This window comes from Anomaloglossus baeobatrachus, chromosome 2 (genome assembly GCF_048569485.1).
Source record: "Anomaloglossus baeobatrachus isolate aAnoBae1 chromosome 2, aAnoBae1.hap1, whole genome shotgun sequence".
NCBI classification, from domain to species: Eukaryota; Metazoa; Chordata; class Amphibia; order Anura; family Aromobatidae; genus Anomaloglossus; species Anomaloglossus baeobatrachus.
In genome coordinates this window covers 674,178,855-674,199,284 of record NC_134354.1, presented here as the reverse complement: position 1 = coordinate 674,199,284, position 20,430 = coordinate 674,178,855, and the positions used below count along the sequence as shown (strand labels likewise).

General features: G+C 47.9%; 1 protein-coding gene across 1 annotated transcript in view; it reads right to left on the bottom strand.

Moving 5' to 3' along the window:
* Positions 1–959: 959 nt before the first annotated feature.
* TMPRSS12 (transmembrane serine protease 12) overlaps positions 960–20,430 on the bottom strand; it is a 90,388-nt gene continuing 70,917 nt past the window's right edge. The window contains exon 5 of the mRNA XM_075334507.1: positions 960–1,278. Coding sequence (XP_075190622.1) covers positions 1,015–1,278 — 264 coding nt within the window. The 3' untranslated portion in view covers positions 960–1,014. The remainder of the gene's footprint in view (positions 1,279–20,430) is intronic.

Sequence of the window (20,430 nt, the reverse complement as noted above, 5' to 3'; positions counted from 1 at the left end):
AGGAAAGCTGATAACTTGAAACAGTTCAGATCCATTGGAAGTGCATACATCCTAAAATTAAAAAAACTTTTTTTAAAAAAAGTAACATAATATATCATTTTTATGTTTAAAGCTGAAGAAAAAAACAAAACAGATTTTGGTGAATAAGAACTAAAAAGCCTCTGCTTTGTGTACAGGTTTCAGATATGTATTAGCTTTTTAATAAAATATAACCCAGATTCTGTTTAAGCAGATTTTTCTTGCAGCAGGAAAAAAAAATAAATATACTGTACTTTTCGTTTGATAAGATGCTTTGGATTATAAGATGCACTCCAAATTTAGAGAAAAAAACGGGGTCTGTCTTACAATCCGGTGGTGTTTTACTGGCGGGAGGCGGGAGCGGTGGTGAAGTGAGGTCACAGGAGGCAGGGGTGGTGGTGGAGTAGGGTGATGCTGCGGGCGGTGCAGCAGGTGTCCCAGATGCTCACTGAGGGCACTGTGAGGCAGGAGCAGCATCCAGAAACTGTCGGCAGTGCGGGCTTCAAAGAAACGGCACTTGGCGCGTGTACAGATGAAGCTCTTAGCTCAATGACAAGCCGAGATCTCATTTACGCACTTGCCACCCCCAGGTGCCATTTTCCTTAAGTACGCTGGAGGTGGTGCGTGCACAGATGAGATCTTGAGCTGTGAGCTCCATCTGCACACGTGCCGACTCCGAGCGCCTTTATTGAAGCCTGCACCGCCAACATTTTCAAAATGGCGGCCCCTGCCTCACAGTCCGCAGCAGTGCAGGCCACAGCACAGCCCACAGTAAACCCGCAGCACAGCGCCGTTAGCTACATGCAGATTATAAGACGCGACCCTCATTTTCCTCCCAAATTTTTGGGAGGAAAATAGCGTCTTATAGTCAAAAAAATACAGTAAACCTTTTTTAGATTAAAATAACAAAACAAAGTCTGTCTTTAGGTGTAGGACCCTTGATCTTTATTGCCTGTGGTTTAGATGATTCTCTGGCTGTGACTGCTGTTGCACATTTTACAGAAATGATGTTAGAAATATTGTATTTATGATGGAAATCTTTATGGCGCTGACAAGGTGTCTTGTATCATGGTTCCCATCATCTATACGGTTTGCAGCTCTTCCCATTTGCATTGCCATCCAGTCTTCAAAATTTTCTACTCGCGTGTAGACACCTGGAAAATTGGCTTCAGCACAACCATATCCAAAGCTTGTGATGCCTAACTGGTAGAATCGTTGGATCTCTGCAATGTAACAGACAAAAGGTCCTCCGCTGTCTCCCTACAATATAACAGTGAACGTTCAACGTTAACTGCATCCCAATGACTGGATGTCCAGGTCACATACATGTAGAGCTGAATTGAGATGTCAGCACTTCATACTCCTTATACAAACTGCAATGTCTGAACTGACCACAAGTCTCCTGATCCAAAATAACAGATTCATCTATGCCTATGAAGTTCCTAGTTTAGGTCAGGAGACCTGTGGCTGGTCCATATAGGACCAAGGGCTCATTCGCACACTAGTCATTTTTCTAATACACAAAAAAATGATCAATTTTCAGTCGGTGCCAAATTTTTTTTCAGCACAACCATTTTCTCACTGGCCTTGATGAGGGGATGTGGAAGAGTCAGATGCCACTTAAGGTTTCTGGAGAGTCTGACAAGTGGTGTGCACCAAGCCAGAAATCTTACTCAGGAACTAGACCAGGTGTGACGTCACAACCTCGCTGCGCCCCTGTCCCACCCCAGCTCCGCCCATTTAGGAGGAGCTGGTGAAACAGGCATAAAAACACCAGTAACATCTTTTTGCCGCAACTCTGAGCTGCACCAACATTTTGCAACTTTTCAAAGCTTTAAAGGGAACCAATCACCAGGATTTTTGTATATAACCTAAAGCCAGTGCTATACTGGCACTATCAGGCTGATTCTCTACATACCTTTAGTGGTCAGCTTGAATGTTTAGGTTTTCAAATCCAAGAAAGTAAAGTTTATAAAATCAGCAGCTTCTTGAGTGACAGCAGCTGAGGAGCAGATAATATCTGGGGCGGTATGCATAGCTATTCCCTCCCTCTGTTAGAATTAGCATAAGTATTATACAATCGACCTAGCAGAACCTGTGGTGAGATCATACCCATGTGACCAGAAGGGGTGGGGCCTTAGCCAACAGAAAAATGTTGCTTCCTGATATCAGCTTTGTAAAAGCTTTAATTAATCTGGCCCTGAATCTGCCGAATTTCCTGGTCGTCCTAATGCGCACACAATGGGTTTAACTTCTTATCCCAAGCTGGAACAGAATATAGGTTAATTAGCAATAACACATGATCATTAGTTAAGAAGACACTACCTCATCCTCTACCATAAAGGGAGTAAGAAGACTCTACACCATATATTTTTCTTTCTTCTTGCGCAACAGAAGTTGATTCAGATTTATACAGGTACTGTATACACATGTATACAGTGTGTCCATCCATATCCTGTCCACCGCCATTAACTTGAGAACGGCGGCAGCTATAGGCATAGAAGTGGTGTCTAGGTATAGTAAAGTAGCCATGCGCTATGCAATGAAACCACCTATAGCGCCACCTGATGGAAAACAACGGAGTTAGCATTTTTATCTCGAAAACAGAATGAGATAGAGGAAAAAAGTGAATTACAAAGTTGTAGGGCATCATCAATTCAATACGAATTGACACCTTGCATACAGAAATGCTATGATTAGAACGTGTAGAACTCCCAAGGCTGCGGACGTGAAGTGATACCTCATGGAGACCTTCCTACAAGTCATTGGGTATGGTGGCTGCGTGGAGTGGCCTCCACGCTCACCTGACCTGACCCCATTGGACTTCTTTCTTTGAGGTCACATCAAACAGCAGGTGTATGCGACCCCTCCACCAACATTGCAGGACCTACGAAAACGTATCATAGATGCTTGTGGAAACGTGTCATCTACCATATTGCACAATGTGTAGCAAGATACAGTATGCTGTCCAGAGTCCAGATGTGCATTGCAGCTGACGGTGGCCACTTTGAGCATCAAAGTTAAATGAGCGCCATATGCGTGACCAGCATTCAATGGTTTTTGGGGGGGTCATGGGTTTCCTATCATTGCATTTCTGTATGCAAGGTGTCGATTCGTATTGAATTGATGATGCCCTACAATTTTTTATTTTTTTTTAACTTCGTTTTATTAACAATTTCAAACATGGTACAACTGACATTTGCCATATAAAGATAGCTCAGTATATAGATAGTAATATTTAAATATAACAATAAACAGTCATATAAAGTCCATAATATCTTTAGCAGTTAAGATAGAACAATGTATGTGAGGTAAATCCGGAGATATGACGATAAATCATGACATTCAAGTCATGTCAGGAAGCCCTCTCCTGGTGTCACTACCCCCTTCCCTTCACACAACTGGTTTAGCAACAAATCCATGGCCATGTCCTGTGATATGGAAATTAGGTGGCTTTAGGACAATGGACACAGGATGACTCCCTGCCGTCACCCTGTAGTAGGAGCTGCTAGCTAGTTAGCAAGGCTATGGAAATAGCCAGACAGAACGACTCCAGTAAAAAATGGTTCATATCTCGCAAGCCATATTTCCGATAAATATGGCAACCATAAAAATGGTGTCTCCGCATGTGGACGATGCCGGCACCCCCTTTTTATGGGAACAGGACATTGGGAAATGCCCCAGGCGTGATATCAGCCAATGGGGAACTGGCAGACAGGTCATGAGTCCCCTCGTTCTGTAGCTAAATTCATAACTGTCACAATGAGAGCATTGGCGTCTGCCTACGACGCTCCCAGGCAAAGTTATAGCCAAAATCCCCTTTGCTGGATAATTCTGATCCATGCAGGGGGAGTGGCAGTGCTTCCCTGTGAGGTCACTAAGGTAGGAGGGGACCTGGATCTGCCCAGGTTGATAACCCTACTTCGGCCATTTTCCAGCGTTCTTCTGCTCGGGGGCCTGGTTGGGAAAGACCTGTGAGGGGGTTCCTGGAAACCTGGTCTACAGCGCCCCCCTGTGGCCAGACACACAAGGTAACTGATTGAATTGCATATCTGTTTGTAAACCATGCTTTATCTGTAACTGTACTCTGACATAACTGTATATTCTGTAGATTCCCTATTGTATATATTGTAGTTTCTAGTGTGCTTTAGGCGATTAAATTATATAATTAATCTTGGGCTGTTCTGTTATCTCGATCTTGAATCCCACGTCTGTGTGTTCGGCTAATAGTTACCGTAAATCGGTTGGTGGCAGCGAGTTGTGCCAAGGATTATTGTGGGGAGGCCAGTGAGATTCGGGGAGAGTTTATATATTCCGCCCGCGGAGGTCGGGGGAATATATACCTTACTCTCACCGGGGACCCTTCCATAATCGGCATAAGTAGTATAGCGGCCTCCTTGCTTATTGTCGGGCAATTCCATAATTGGCCTGACTATAAGAGGGGCGCTAGAGAGCGCGTCACGTGCTCTGTCTGTCGGTCGGGAGGTATAAAGTAGGGGTGACCCCCACTTGTTACCCCCCGATTGTGACGTACTGGTAGCCAGCGCGGGGGATTTCTGAGTGACCCCCCCGGTGGTTCGTGACATATTGGTGGCAAGCGGTGGGATCGAGATAATAGTGTGTGTGAGTGTGAGACCCATACTCCCAGACACTAAAGACTGCCTGCAGCAGCTGTGGCTGCTGGGGTCTTCAGACTAGCTCAACACTAGAGTGTCAGAGTGCAGATACTGTAAGGTGTGTGGAGGCATCAGGTGTCAGTTCTGTGTCAGTGACCAAAAGTCTGCAAGAATGGCTGAGAGCACCAGGAGCAAAGCCAAAGGAATGGCCGATGCTAAGGCCAGAGACGATGAGGAGGTTGTCCACGAGTCCTCCAGGAGCTCGACGCCAGAAAACAGCTCTGCAGAGGACATTGCACAACCGGGCACTGCTGGACAAGATGAGGAGCAGCTCGCCCAAGGGTCCTCAACGAGCCAGACGCCAGCCCTCCGCTCTGCAATGGACAGTGAAGCACCAGGCTCCGCAGCGGGCCGCAGATCACCACGTGCCATTCCACCGAGCCTGGGAGGCTCGGATAGCCTTCTTCAAATGGCTATGGCCCTACGCCAGGCTGGAGACCGGGAGGGCTACAAGGAACTCATGGCCGAGCGTGAGCGGCAAGCAGCGCGTGAAGAGCGCCAGGCAGAGCGGGACTACCAGCTGCAGCTAGCTCAGCTCCGGCCCTCATCAGCCACATGTGACCTTCAAAACACCAAACTTCCAAAGGTCCGTGTTGAGGACTTCCCAGTGCTGGAGAAGGATGGAGACTTGGACTCTTTCCTGACTGCTTTTGAACGGACTTGCTTGCAGCACCATCTGAACAAGGACCAGTGGGCCAAATACCTGACCCCCCGTTTAAGGGGTAAGGCCCTGGATATCCTTGGGGACTTGCCTGCTGAGGCGGATCAGGGCTACGACACCATCAAGCGGGCCCTGATCCAACAGTACAACCTCACCCCGGAGTCCTACCGCAAGAAGTTCCGGACGCTGCAGAAGGGACCAAAGGACTCCTGGGCTGACCACCGGCGGGCACTTGCCCGAGCTGCCGACCACTGGACCCAAGGCCTGCAGCTTTCCACCGGACCGGAGATCCTGGACTTGTTCATCACGGAGCAACTCTTGTGGAACTGCCCTGAGGATCTCCGCCAGTTCATCCGAGACCAGAAGCCAAAGGGATCCACGGCTACAGCTGCCCTGGCAGATGACTACACCAACAATCGGGCTCCTGAAGCCAGGAGAGCAGCCACCAGCAGCACCTGGAGAGGGGGTAAGATGAACTCTGCGACTGCCCCACCTGCCCCTAGACTGCAGGGGGTGTCCCCCTCAACTCCCCTCTCCAGGCCCGTGGCAGAACCAAGACGGTGCCACCAGTGCAACCTACCGGGACACTTCAAGGCCATGTGCCCTCAGCGTCCCAAGGCCCCGGCTCCGTCCCCGTCCCAAGGGCCGCCCAAGGTGTATTGTGTGGGTGGGGGTGGTGGTAGGTCCCTGGACAGCTTCCAACCTGTCACCGTCGGCCGGTCTGTGACCATAGGACTGCGAGACAGCGCCTCGGAGGTGACTCTGGTGCGGCCTGAGATGGTGTCCCCCCAAGACTTGATCCCTGGAAAAACCCTCGCTGTCTCCGGGATTGGAGGCATTGACCCGGCGCTGCCTGTTGCTGACATTTATGTGGACTGGGGCGCAGGGCGAGGGGTGAGGGAGGTGGGGGTAACTGATCGGATCCCTGCAAACGTGCTACTTGGGACAGATTTGGGGCAGATAACCTCCCAGTTTGGCCCCGCCCCAAAGGCTGAACCTTCAGCCAGTGCTGACGTGCCTCCGGACAATGTTAATGTGTTATCTATGAATGATGTAAGGGAGGAGGGAGTGAACTCTGATATTTCTGCTTGCACAGACACCATAGACACACACGCAGCTGCAGCTGTGACAGGGGAGGGGGTCAGAGAAAGGTGTGACAATGCCTCTACAAGTAACCAGCCTGTGAGCTGGGATCTGCTGCCCTCTGCAGGGATAAGCAGAGAGCAGGGTGCTGCAGGGGGAGGACCAGTGTGTGGGGTGGGGGCTACCACAGCAAATGTGGGGTCCCCAGAGATTTCACAGCGGGGTTCTGTTGCTGCAGGAGGGGAACAGGCAGGTGAGATTGGGGCCGGTCCAGGAGCGGAAGTGCTCCCAGGTAAGATCTCGGTGCAGGGTTCCCCCACAACCGGGGTGTCAGGAAGCCAGGTAGGTCTGCCTGAACCGGCGACTTGGTCAGGAACGGAGGAGGAGCAGGCACGACCCACGGTCGCAGCGGCTGTGGCCGCTGTCACCCGCAGTGGGAGTGCTGGAAGCCAAGGGGCCTCCCGGAGGTCCGATAGCTCTTCCCCTTCTGACCAAGTGGCAGCCGAGTCAGGTGGAGGCCAGGACACAGGTCCCGGGGTACTGACTGAAGATGTGACAGTCTCGTCGATTCTGGCCACATCTAGTCAGGGGTTTCAGGCAGCGTTAGAAGCTGACGACAGCCTGAAAGCTCTAAAGGAGCAGGCGGCACAGCCTCCCTCGGACTCGGACCCGGAGCGAGTGGTCTGGGACCAAGGACGGCTGTACCGGGCCACGGTCCAGCAGGGTTCACCGGAGGCGTGGCCCAGGGACCGACAGTTGGTGGTACCCTATCCGTTCCGGATGGAGTTGTTGCGGATCGCACATGAGATTCCGATGGCCGGACACCTAGGGATCGCTAAGACCAAGGCCAGGTTAAACCAGCATTTCTACTGGCCAAAAATGGGGGCCGATGTGGCTGCCTACTGCCGTTCGTGTGAAACCTGTCAGAGAGTGGGGAAGGCGGGGCCACGCCCCAAAGCCCCACTGGTATCTCTGCCAATCATCGATGAGCCTTTCAGGAGGGTGGCTGTGGATCTGGTCGGCCCGCTGGCCATCCCCAGCAGCTCCGGGAAACGCTTCATACTGACGGTAGTGGACTATGCCACCCGGTACCCAGAAGCAGTGGCCTTGTCGTCCATTCGGGCTGACAAGGTGGCCACCGCATTGCTGGAGATTTTCTCCCGAGTGGGTTTTCCCCAGGAAATGCTCACCGACCGGGGGACCCAATTCATGTCCCAGCTGATGGAGACCCTCTGTAAGCAAGTCCAGGTGCGACATCTGGTGGCCAGCCCGTACCATCCACAGACTAATGGCCTGTGCGAGCGGTTCAATGGCACCTTAAAGCAGATGCTTAAGATGTTGGTCGACTCCCATGGGCGTGACTGGGAGCGGTATCTCCCACACCTGTTATTTGCTTACCGGGAGGTTCCACAGGCCTCAACAGGATTCTCACCGTTTGAGCTTCTGTACGGGCGACGTGTGCGGGGCCCCCTGGCTCTGGTGAAAGAGGCTTGGGAAGGGGATTTGGCCACCCCTGGAGTGTCGGTTATCGAGTATGTCATGCGCTTCCGGGACAAAATGCAGGCCTTGACGCAACTGGTACACGACAATATGGCTCAAGCCCAGGCCGATCAGAAGCGTTGGTACGACCAGAACGCTTGTGAGAGGACCTACCAAGTGGGTCAAGAGGTGTGGGTACTGGTCCCCGTACCACAGGACAAGCTTCAGGCAGCCTGGGAAGGCCCATACCTCGTGTACCAGCAGCTCAACCCTGTGACGTACCTGGTCACCCTGGACCCTGCCCGTGGAAGGCGGAAGCCCTTCCATGTGAACATGATGAAGGCACATCATGAGCGGGAGGCATGTGCGCTCCCCGTGTGCAACCTGCCCGAGGAGGGAGAAGCGGAAACCCTCTTGGATATGCTAGCCCAGGTTAGGGCAGGCGGATCCATTGAGGATGTGGAGGTTGGCCACCAGCTCTTGGAGGACCAACGGTCCCAGCTGTGGGCCACCCTACACCCCTTCCGGGGGTTGTTTACCAACCAGCCCGGAAGGACTGACTTGGCTGTCCATCACGTGGACACTGGGGATCATCCCCCGATCCGGCGTTCAGCATATCGGGTCTCCCTGGAGGTGCAGCAACACATGCGCCAGGAGATTGACGAGATGCTGAAGCTGGGGGTGATCCAGGCATCCAACAGCGCTTGGGCCTCGCCTGTAGTCCTCGTCCCTAAGAAGGACCGAACCACTCGGTTCTGCGTGGACTACAGGGGGCTCAATGCGGTCACGGTCGCCGATGCGTACCCAATGCCACGCATCGATGACCTGCTCGATCAGTTGGCCGGGGCTCAGTACCTGACCATCATGGACCTGAGCCGGGGATATTGGCAGATCCCCCTGACTCGCAAGGCCAGGGAACGCTCTGCCTTTATTACCCCATTTGGACTGTACGAGTCCACGGTGATGCCATTCGGGATGAGGAATGCCCCTGCCACTTTCCAGCGGATGGTCAACACCCTGCTCAAGGGACTTGAAGGGTACGCGGCCGCGTACCTGGATGACATTGCCGTCTTCAGTCCCACCTGGGAGGACCACCTAGAGCATCTAGCACAGGTGCTCAGGCGGATCCACCGGGCAGGTTTGACCATCAAGCCGGGAAAGTGTCAGCTGGCCATGAGCGAGGTCCAGTACCTCGGTCACCGGGTAGGTGGGGGAACGCTGAAGCCCGAGCCTGAGAAAGTGGAAGCCATCGCATCCTGGCCCACCCCCAGGACCAAGAAGCAGGTGATGTCCTTCTTGGGGACCGCTGGGTACTATAGGAGGTTTGTTCCATGCTATAGTAGCCTGGCAAAGCCCTTGACGGACCTCACCAAGAAGAAGCTGCCCTCTGCAGTCGATTGGACAATGGACTGCGAGACAGCCTTCCGGGCCCTAAAGGACGCCCTGTCCAGCCCGCCCGTACTACAGGCAGCCGACTTCACGCGGCCGTTTGTAGTACAGACCGACGCCAGTGACTTCGGCCTCGGTGCGGTGCTCAGCCAGGTGGACTCTGCGAGCCAAGAGCACCCAGTCTTGTACCTGAGCAGGAAGCTGTTACCAAGGGAAGTTGCCTATTCCACGATGGAGAAGGAGTGCCTGGCCATAGTGTGGGCCCTGCAGCGTCTGCAACCCTATCTATACGGGCGCCACTTCATCGTGGAGACGGACCACAATCCCCTCAGCTGGTTGCACACCGTCTCTGGGACGAATGGGCGATTGTTGCGATGGAGCCTTGCGCTCCAGCAATACAACTTCACCATTCGCCACAAAAGGGGCCGTGACCACGGTAACGCAGACGGGCTGTCCCGACAAGGAGAGGTCGCGGACGGGCGCACGGGGGAACACCGGAGTGTGCTGCCCCCTAGCGCCCTCAAAAGGGGGGAGGTGTGAGGTAAATCCGGAGATATGACGATAAATCATGACATTCAAGTCATGTCAGGAAGCCCTCTCCTGGTGTCACTACCCCCTTCCCTTCACACAACTGGTTTAGCAACAAATCCATGGCCATGTCCTGTGATATGGAAATTAGGTGGCTTTAGGACAATGGACACAGGATGACTCCCTGCCGTCACCCTGTAGTAGGAGCTGCTAGCTAGTTAGCAAGGCTATGGAAATAGCCAGACAGAACGACTCCAGTAAAAAATGGTTCATATCTCGCAAGCCATATTTCCGATAAATATGGCAACCATAAAAATGGTGTCTCCGCATGTGGACGATGCCGGCACCCCCTTTTTATGGGAACAGGACATTGGGAAATGCCCCAGGCGTGATATCAGCCAATGGGGAACTGGCAGACAGGTCATGAGTCCCCTCGTTCTGTAGCTAAATTCATAACTGTCACAATGAGAGCATTGGCGTCTGCCTACGACGCTCCCAGGCAAAGTTATAGCCAAAATCCCCTTTGCTGGATAATTCTGATCCATGCAGGGGGAGTGGCAGTGCTTCCCTGTGAGGTCACTAAGGTAGGAGGGGACCTGGATCTGCCCAGGTTGATAACCCTACTTCGGCCATTTTCCAGCGTTCTTCTGCTCGGGGGCCTGGTTGGGAAAGACCTGTGAGGGGGTTCCTGGAAACCTGGTCTACAGCGCCCCCCTGTGGCCAGACACACAAGGTAACTGATTGAATTGCATATCTGTTTGTAAACCATGCTTTATCTGTAACTGTACTCTGACATAACTGTATATTCTGTAGATTCCCTATTGTATATATTGTAGTTTCTAGTGTGCTTTAGGCGATTAAATTATATAATTAATCTTGGGCTGTTCTGTTATCTCGATCTTGAATCCCACGTCTGTGTGTTCGGCTAATAGTTACCGTAAATCGGTTGGTGGCAGCGAGTTGTGCCAAGGATTATTGTGGGGAGGCCAGTGAGATTCGGGGAGAGTTTATATATTCCGCCCGCGGAGGTCGGGGGAATATATACCTTACTCTCACCGGGGACCCTTCCATAATCGGCATAAGTAGTATAGCGGCCTCCTTGCTTATTGTCGGGCAATTCCATAATTGGCCTGACTATAAGAGGGGCGCTAGAGAGCGCGTCACGTGCTCTGTCTGTCGGTCGGGAGGTATAAAGTAGGGGTGACCCCCACTTGTTACCCCCCGATTGTGACGTACTGGTAGCCAGCGCGGGGGATTTCTGAGTGACCCCCCCGGTGGTTCGTGACAATGTAATTATCCATACTACTTATCATTTGCATATATATATCTAATTTTATATTGAGCATAAGAACAGCTCTAACTATTAGCATGACCATATTTTGAAAACAAGATAGAAAGAGGAATAGAAAAAGGAAGAAAGAAAGAAAGAACAACAACAGCCACATTGCATTATTATACCTCAATATACCATTGGACAGTGTTTCATATCCCAACATCTAACGGGAACCACCATTATCCGCATAATCTCCCTCAAACCTCCGCAAGTGTGTCTGGAGAAGAATTCCACAAACCCCAGATTTTGTTAAATTTTCCCGGGCACCCCCTATTATAATATACCATCCGCTCATAGACTATGGTTGCATTGACTAGTTTAACCCAGGACCGCACAGTTGGATTCGAATCTCCCATCCACCTCAGAGCTATTAATTTCCTAGCCAGAAACAATGCCTCTCTGAGGAATATTGTCATGTAATGATCCCAGGACTCTTCCTCCACCACCCCAAACAGGCATATCAAAGGGTCACACAAAACAGGAATCGACACAATCGATGTCAGCAGAGATGTCACTCCCCGCCAGTACGAAGATATATTGGGACAGCTCCAGATCATATGTATGAAATTTGCCCCTGAGAGATGACACCTCGGGCACTCCGATGTACGAGAACGGCCCATACTAAATAATCGAGTTGGAGTAAGGTATGCCTGGTGGACAATGTAGCATTGAATCAACTTATTATTAACCGAAGGGGATACCGCAGTCGGAGATTCCAATATCTCTTCCCATTCCTCTCCCTGTAGAGAGGGAATTAGAGATTTCCATCTATCCTGGGCTGGCAAGGGGTCCGACTCCACCCCCACCGACAACAGGTAAGTATATATAGCTGAGATGAGGCCTCGAGGTCCTTGTGATTTTAGAATACCTATCATAGGAAGTGATGATATCAATTTCCTCACTCCAATTTTCTGTATGTGGGATTGAATCGCTGTGCGAATCTGCAGGTATCTAAAAAACTGTGATCTTGGAACATTATATTCAATCTGGACTTGTTCAAAGGACTTGAAGGTTGTGGTTCCCGGGACAAAAAGATCACCTAATGCACTGACGCTGTGAGTGGCCCAGAATTGCGCCGAGGGGTGATCTCTCAGAGTATGGAAGTAGCTATTCTCCCATAATGGGAGTTCCGCCACCACCCCTTCGAAGTGTACCACCCTCTTGGCTTGTCGCCAGACTAATCTTGCCAACCTGAGGAGGGGTAATTACCGTGGTGTTCTCAGTCCTTCTGATTCGAGAAAACCCACTAAACAATCTGTCCCAGCCGCGTGTGCCAAGTGACTCTCAGAGTTTGGCAGCTGACATCCAGGCATCCAAGTCTCTAGTGCCCTAAGCTGTCCCGCGGCCCTACAATTTTTTAATTCACTTTTTTCTCTATCTCTTTCCGTTTTTGAGATAAAAATGCTAACTTCGTTATTTTCCACCAGGTGGCGCTATAGGTGGTTTCATTACGTAGCGCATGGCTACTTTACTATACCTAGACACTACTTCTATGGCTATAGCTGTCGCTGTTCTCAAGTTAGTGGCGGTGGACAGGATATGAGTGGACACACTGTATGTGTCCCTTGGTTTCTCCTGTGCATTCTTCCGTGTATACAAGAGGTGTCTCTTGTCCCTTGGGGTAGAAGTCCTGGATGACTGTATACAATGGAAATGACGTGTGCCCAGTGAACAGGCGTCACTCTCAATGTAAGGCCGGTGTCACACTTGCGAGTGCCTCGTGTGTATCTCATGCGAGCCTCACGGTGCATCACCCGGTACAGACTCACACTTTTTCGGTAAACCCAGTGTTGAATGAATGCCTCCAGAGTGAATGGATAAAGCCTGATAAAGACAAAGCCTGATAATGGCTTAGATCTAGAGAATAGATTTAAAAATGTTTACAAATTATACTCATCACAATCCCTAAACTGGGAACAACCTCCCAAAATTGATCTTGCTGTAGCCAGAATGGCAAAAAGATCTGTCTTTCCAACGGAGAAATCCTCTCTTCTTAAGGCGCCTATGTAAAGGAAGGCGGGTTCCCTTCAGAAGAAAAATTATGCAGCCGCCACTTCATCCACCAAGATCGCCTTGGTGTCTGTTCCTGTCGCTAGTGCACTAAGAATTTGGCTGAGCCAGTTATTGATGTGGTGCAGGGAGTCTCTCACGAAGAAAGTTTAGATAAGCTTCCTCTTCTCAATTCAATCACAGACTTGTTATATAATGCATCGCTTGAAGTTTAAAGTGCGCCTCCACATCCATGGCCACTGCAAACTAGGCTAGAAGAGCTTTGTGGATTAAACAATCATCAGGCGATGTCAAAAAAAAAACATTTTTGCAATCTGCCCTGTCAATCATCAAGTCTATTTGGTTCTCAGTTGGAGGATATACTGAGAACCCTCACTGATAATAAGGGCATATCTTTCCCACAATCTAGAAAGCCTGTAAGACATTTTCACCCTCAGAAGAGAAGGTCCCCCAAAGTCATAAACAGAATTTTGTGGAAAAGATACTACAGACTGAAGACAGAATAGGACTCTAATAAAAAGAAACCATCCTTTCGTAAGAAGGCAACCTTGTGATGCCAGTTGTTTTTTAGGAGTAGGGGGAAGATTATCCAACTTCTATCCAGCTTGGTTACAAACTTCCTCAGACGCCTGCATTATTCGTTAGAACTAAAAGAATTTCCTCCTAACCATTTTCTGCTAAATCAAAACAAAGTATATGTAGTGCCTTATCTCAGCGACTGGTTGCTGATGACTACCTCCAAAGTGCAGTTGGAGGAGCGAATTTAGAAGCTTCAGAACAATGTCTCTCCTTTGATCCACTATCCCCAAATTACCATCAGAGCAGCAATGAAGGTCCTGGGATCGTTGACTTAGTCCATAGTTGCATTTCCATGGGCCAAACATCATTTTTGTGCTCTCCATGCAGATATCCTGCGTTGGTTCAGGATTTTACATCAACAAGCATGGGGGAACCAGAATTCTCTTTTTTGCAGTGGAATGTCGCCGGATCTTTATCTGGGCAGAGAAAAATCTCCACAGCATTGCAGCGGGCCATGTTCCGGGAATCTATAATGTCAGAGCTGATTGTCTGAGCCACAAGAGCCTTCCGGGAAAGTGGAGTCTCAACAACAAAATATTCCATCAGGTCACGGCCTAGATGGGCTTTCCCGACCTTGACGCGATGGCTACGCATCAGAATGCAAAAAATTCCATTTTTTGTTTTCGTCTAAGACAGTCGTTCATTCATGTTCCCTGTATGGTCTATTTCTCCCCTGGTCAGGCATGCTGGTCTACATATTCCTCCCTCTGCCGTTAATCCTAAACGTGGTGCACAAGATCAAGGGATATCAAGCAGAAGTAATAGCTATCATTGCCTTCTGACCTAGATGAAATTGGTTTCCTCTCGTGTGGCACCTATTGAAAGGAAAATTCTGGAAGCTTCCACCAACACCAGATCTCCAGTCCCAGGTAAACAACTTTTAACCAGACCCAACCAGACTGCACCGGATGGCATGGAGATTGTTCGGGAAAATGTAGCCTCCTATGGTCTTCCAAAACAGGTAATAACCACCTTGTCCTCAGCTAGAAGACCAGCAACTCTGAAGGTTTATGCAAGGATATGGAGAAACTATAATGGATGGTATACGTCAGACAATGCAGATAACAAAATCTATAGCCTCAGTATTGCAGTTCCTTCAAGTAGGATTTGATAAGGGATTAAAGCTCAACACCGTTAAAATGCAGTTTTCAGCCATTAATGCTCATTAGGATGGCTCATTTACAAAGCACCACCTGGTTAGAAAGTTTTTAAGGCTATCAAAAATCCAAGGCCTCCCTTTATAGCTACACTTCCCTCATGGGATCAAACATTGATTCTTAAAGCCCTACAAGTTCCTCCCTTTGAACTGGTGGAGCAGGCATCTGCTAAACATCTCTCCTGGAAAGCCTTATTTTTATGGCAATTACAACGGCCTAATGCTTAGGAGACTTCCAAACATTATCACCCAGAGAACCTACGGATGACGTAACCCTGAGGCTCATGCCAGGTTTTATTCCAAAAGTCAATATCAACCAAGAGATAATTCTACCGATGCTGCGTCCTAATCCTCAAAATGATGAAGTGAAAGATTTTCACTTGCTCAATGTGAAAAGAATTTTGCTTCTCTATCCCCAAAACACTCAGCAATTTAGGAAACATGAGAATCTGTTTCTTCAGTTTGGAGGTGCAAATCACGGGTGAAAAGTTAGCAAAAGCATCTTAGCAAGGTGGATCAAGAGTCTAATCTGTGATACCTGTTGAATCATCAGGAACCACCACTTCCAGTCAGAGCCCATTCCCCTTCAGCTACCTCTGCATCTTGGGCTAAGTTAGCGCACCTACTTCTGGGTCATATCTGCAGTGCTGCAACTTGGTCATTGTTTTTCACGTTCATGAAACACTACCATCTAGACATCCCTGCTACAGATGGTTGAGTCTTTGACAAAAAAGTGCTAGAGCAAGCTGCACAGTGCTACACCCAACCCTCGGGATTCATAAGTCACCTATTGTTTGTCAATTTTAATAGTGTGCTGCCTTGGGATGACCAGGAAAGTCTAAACTTTAATTACCTCAAATTTTCATTTCCTGGAGTCCGTAGGTAGCACAAGCTTCCCACCCTATGCCTATGATAATTAAATTCACTATTTCTGCAAAAACATACATGGTGTGGAGTTTTCATACTCCCTTTTTGGTAGAGCATGAGGGAGTGTCCACTTAATTAATGATTATGTGTTATTGCAAGAGATGGGCGGACTCGCAGATAACCAGGACTGACGAGTCTAACTAGGTTAAAAAAAATCCCGCTTCCAACTTGGGATTCGTCCCGGTTATCTTGCCAAATGCCAGTCCCCATATAAGTCCATGTGGACCAGAATCCAGCAATTAAAAATGTTGGTAGAAGGATAGGGGGATAAGAGCAAGCGTCCTATATTTACTGAGGCTCCGACATGACTGTAACTGCTTCCAGGCCACTCATTCACTTCCGGGGCCACTCATAACCTTCTTTGCATATGCACTACTTTCACCGCCTACTGGGGCCTGTGATTGGTTGCAGTCAGACGCACACCCACTCTGTGTGGCAGCCGACTGGTTCCAATCACAGATTCTGTGTGCGTCTATCGTGCCATAAAAATAAATAAAATATTTGGGGTTGGGTACCCCCATATTATGATACCCAGCACAGATAAAGCCTATGGATACAGGCTGCAGCCCTCAGCCACGTATCTTGGCTGTGTATGAAAATAAGAGGAACCACATGTAGCTTTATTTTTAATTATTTATATAAATAATTTTTTTCAAAAACAGTGTGCGGTCCCCCCAATTTTGATACCCAGCCATGATAATGCTCAGCAGCTGGGGATTGGTATTCTCAGGCTGGGAATTATTATTGCCGTGGTCTGGTGGCAATCAGGGTAATAAGGGGTTAATCACAGGTCACAGCTGCCACTAAGCCCTAGATTAGTAATGAGGGGTCTACAAAACCCCCCATCACTCATCTATAAGTGAAAGTAAATAAACACATGCGAAAAAAAATCCTTTATTTGAAATAAAAGACAAAAAAAACACTTTTTTTCACTACTTTATTAACCCCCAAAACACCCTTTCAGGTCCGTCATAATCCACACGAGGTCCCACGACAATTCCAGCACTGCTACATTACTGAAGGTACAGCATCTGATCATGGTACATGACCATGCGCTGCGGACTTCAGGCAAAGACTGAGCAGCGATCAGTGGTGACATCACTCAGGTAAGTTGTGGGCACAGTTGGAGGTTTCCATGGCCCTCCACCTGTGACTGTAGGTAACCTTACCTCAGGAATCGTCGTGGGACCTCGTGTGGATTACAGCAGACCTGAAGGTTGCTATTGCAGTTCGCTTATCCCTTTCACATGATCCCCAGGCTCCATGACCTCTGATGTCCGGTGATGTTATGTCAACTGAGGGGGCCATAGTCTTCCTGAGTAACTGGGCTGTGGGTGGCATTTCACCACTCATCACGGACATCAAAGGTCATAGAGCCCGGGGGTCACGTGAAGTGGGTGAGCGGACCACAATAGCGCTGCTCATAGGCATTATTGGAAACACAAGGTATTTGAAAAAACCTTGATTCTTAACATAATATCGCTGTGGTCAGTAATGAAACCAGGTGAACCACCCCTTTAAGTTTCAAGCTGATTTAATAAGGAATCCTCATCAATGAAGACACATCACTTTTTTTTTTCCTCAGTGATGCCTTGAAAAAAAAGTATTTCAAAAACTTGTTATATGATCGGCAATGTAGATTTTTCATTACAACAAACATGGTGTAATTGAAGAACATCTATATCAAAGATCTTAGTGTGAACACACCCTTAGGTTTCCATAACAAAATTTTGGGGGTCTTTTTGAAACCTTTTTTTTCTAAATTATAAAAACCATTGGCTTAATTCATCAAAGCTTTTATGCCAGTATTATAGCGTAAAAGGCTTTGAAAAATCACATAATTTCGGCACAACTGATGTCTGTGCTAAAAATATGCAACTTTTGGTGTTTTCGTGCCATTTTTTACTAAAGGACGCTTTACACACAACAAGATCGCTAACGAGATGTCGTTGGGGTCACGGAATTCGTGACGCACATCCGGCCTCGTTACGACGTCGTTGCGTGTGACACTTATGAGTGACCGCTAACGATCCAAAATACTCACCAAATCGTTGATCGTTGACACGTCGTTCATTTCCCAAATATCGTTGCTCATTCTGGAAGCAGGTTGTTCGTCATTCCTGAGGCAGCACACATCGCTACGTGGGACACCCCGGGAACGACGAAAAACAACGTACCTGCGTCCTCCGTCAACAAGGTGGGAGTGACGTGAATGCGGCTACTCTTTGCCCCTCCGCTTCTATTGGTGGCCCGCTGATTGACGTCGCTGTGACGCTGCACGAACTGCCCCCTTAAAAAAGAGGTTGTTCGGTGGCCACAGCGACATTGTTAGGAAGGTAAGTATGTATGACGCGTACCGGCGATATTGTTTGCCACGAGCAGCGATTTGCCCGTGACGCACAAACGACGGGAGCGGGTGCGATCGCTAGCGACATCGCTAGCGATGTCGCAGCATATAAAGCGGCCTTAACTCCAACAAAGTGGACTGACTCCAAATGCCAGTCTTGATGAAGCGCCCCATGATTTTCATGCAATTTTTTTTTTCACATATAAACACATACATTTATTTTTCCTCTCCAAATAGAAGCCTATAAAAATGCTACACCTATAGCATGCTGCATTTTGCTAATATCCCATTGACCTAAAAAGATATACTAAGCGCTTGTTCACATATAGCGTTTTTTAAGCATTTTCCATACAGAAAAAAAATGCAGTAATTTACAGTAACAGCAAAATGAGATTACTAAAATCTCATTTACACAATGCATTTTTCCCTTGAGGTTTTTTTAATCAATGGTGCAGTTTTCAATTCTTTCCACATTTTTACTAGTTTTTTTTTGCCATTGAGGTTAAAATGGCTTAGCATAAAAAAAATGTATTTACTTTACTTTATACTGTGGTTTTCTAGCCATAGCTTACTTTTTCATGTAGGAAAAAACATATCTAAATACTACGTGTGAAAATACCCTAATTCTGCATTCTCATGACGAGTATTGTCAGTTTGTGATGTTGCAGAATTTCTGCAGTATTTATCCACTTGTTATGTAAATTTAGTTACTTGCGGGTTGTTTTTCATTGTGTTTTTGTATACGTTTTTTTTTACATGCATTTTTATCATGTATTTTTGTTCCATTTCAGTTTTTGTTTCTCGTTGGTATGCCATGTTTTAAATGAAGCTAATTTGTTTCTTCCTGATATTTGGCTTTAACTAAACTTCATGTGCAGATTACATGCATTTTATCGTATTTCCGCAGCAGAAAAGCAATAAAAACGCATATGTGTCTTTTACTTGTATATTTTCCACATACAATGCAAGTCTATGGGGTAAAACCTGCAAATAAAACTCATCTTACCCACAAGATAAGGAGAAGTAGGAAATCGACGATTTGGTAGACCATGCTCCTGTGAGAGACGAGTAGTTCCACGTGTGGTAATGCTTCAGTAGCTTTTATTTACGCGTTTCAGGTTGGTACTGAACCCTCTTCTACTACATGGGAAAGGGTCCTAGAGTGTGGTCTACCAGAACATCTGTCTCCTACTTCTCCTAATCTATGTGCAGAAGATTATCTGCAGACCAGACATGACTGCGCAGCTGAATAATCTATGGTCGTTTATTGGAGTTATGACATACACAACCCAATCAGGTCAGCAACAATCTCATCTCCAAATGTCACTTCCAAAATACATTATTACCCTATGTGCGCTTATTTCCTTTTTTCTTTTCTTACCCGCAAGATAAATTGACGTGTTGCAAATTTCAAACACACAGGTCAGTTTACGGTGAGAAAAAAAGAAGCGCAGCGTGCAGGAGATTTCTATAAATTCCATCCACTCTTCTGGAACTGTAAGGCACTGCATTTTTTGCTCAGCAAACATACACAGTATTAACCCCCTTTACGACCAAGAATGTACCGGTACGTCCTTGGTCGCCTATATCCGGTTACTGCGGGCTCTGGTGGTGAGCCTGTGGTAGTCCCCCATACGTGTCTGCTGATCTGATCAGCAGAGATGTGTGGCTAAGAGGCGCAGGTGGATCGAAGATCCGCCTGCACCTGTTAGCCCTTTAGATCAAGCTGTCAAACACTGACAACGCGATTTAAATGGCTGCAGCAGGGATCACGTTGTTTCCCGCCACCATCTGCAGCCCTGTGACGTGATCACGAGGCACCAATGTGTTGTCATGGTAGCGCAGGGTCAGCTGATGACCCCTGACACTGACATGACTCATGACCGAGAGAGTGCCGGTACTCACAGGAGATCAGCATTTCTCATGATCAGAGTGATGCTGCTCTGAGCAGGAGAAAAGCACAAGCGATCAGACTGTGCAGTGATAAAGTCCCCTAGGGGGAACTAGTAAAATAAATAAAAAATGTAAAAAAAAAAGTTATGAAAAAAATAAAAAAAAAATAAAAGTTCACATCACCCCCCTTTCAAAATAATATAATAATGCAGCTTTTTCCCCTACTTCATTGTGAATATAGTCTCAATATAGACTGTTATGAGCCTGTTTTATGGGCAGCAAGCACAGAACATTTCCTAAAACTTTTGGTTTTGCCAATGTTAATAACAAATTTGCATATATATCCCACAA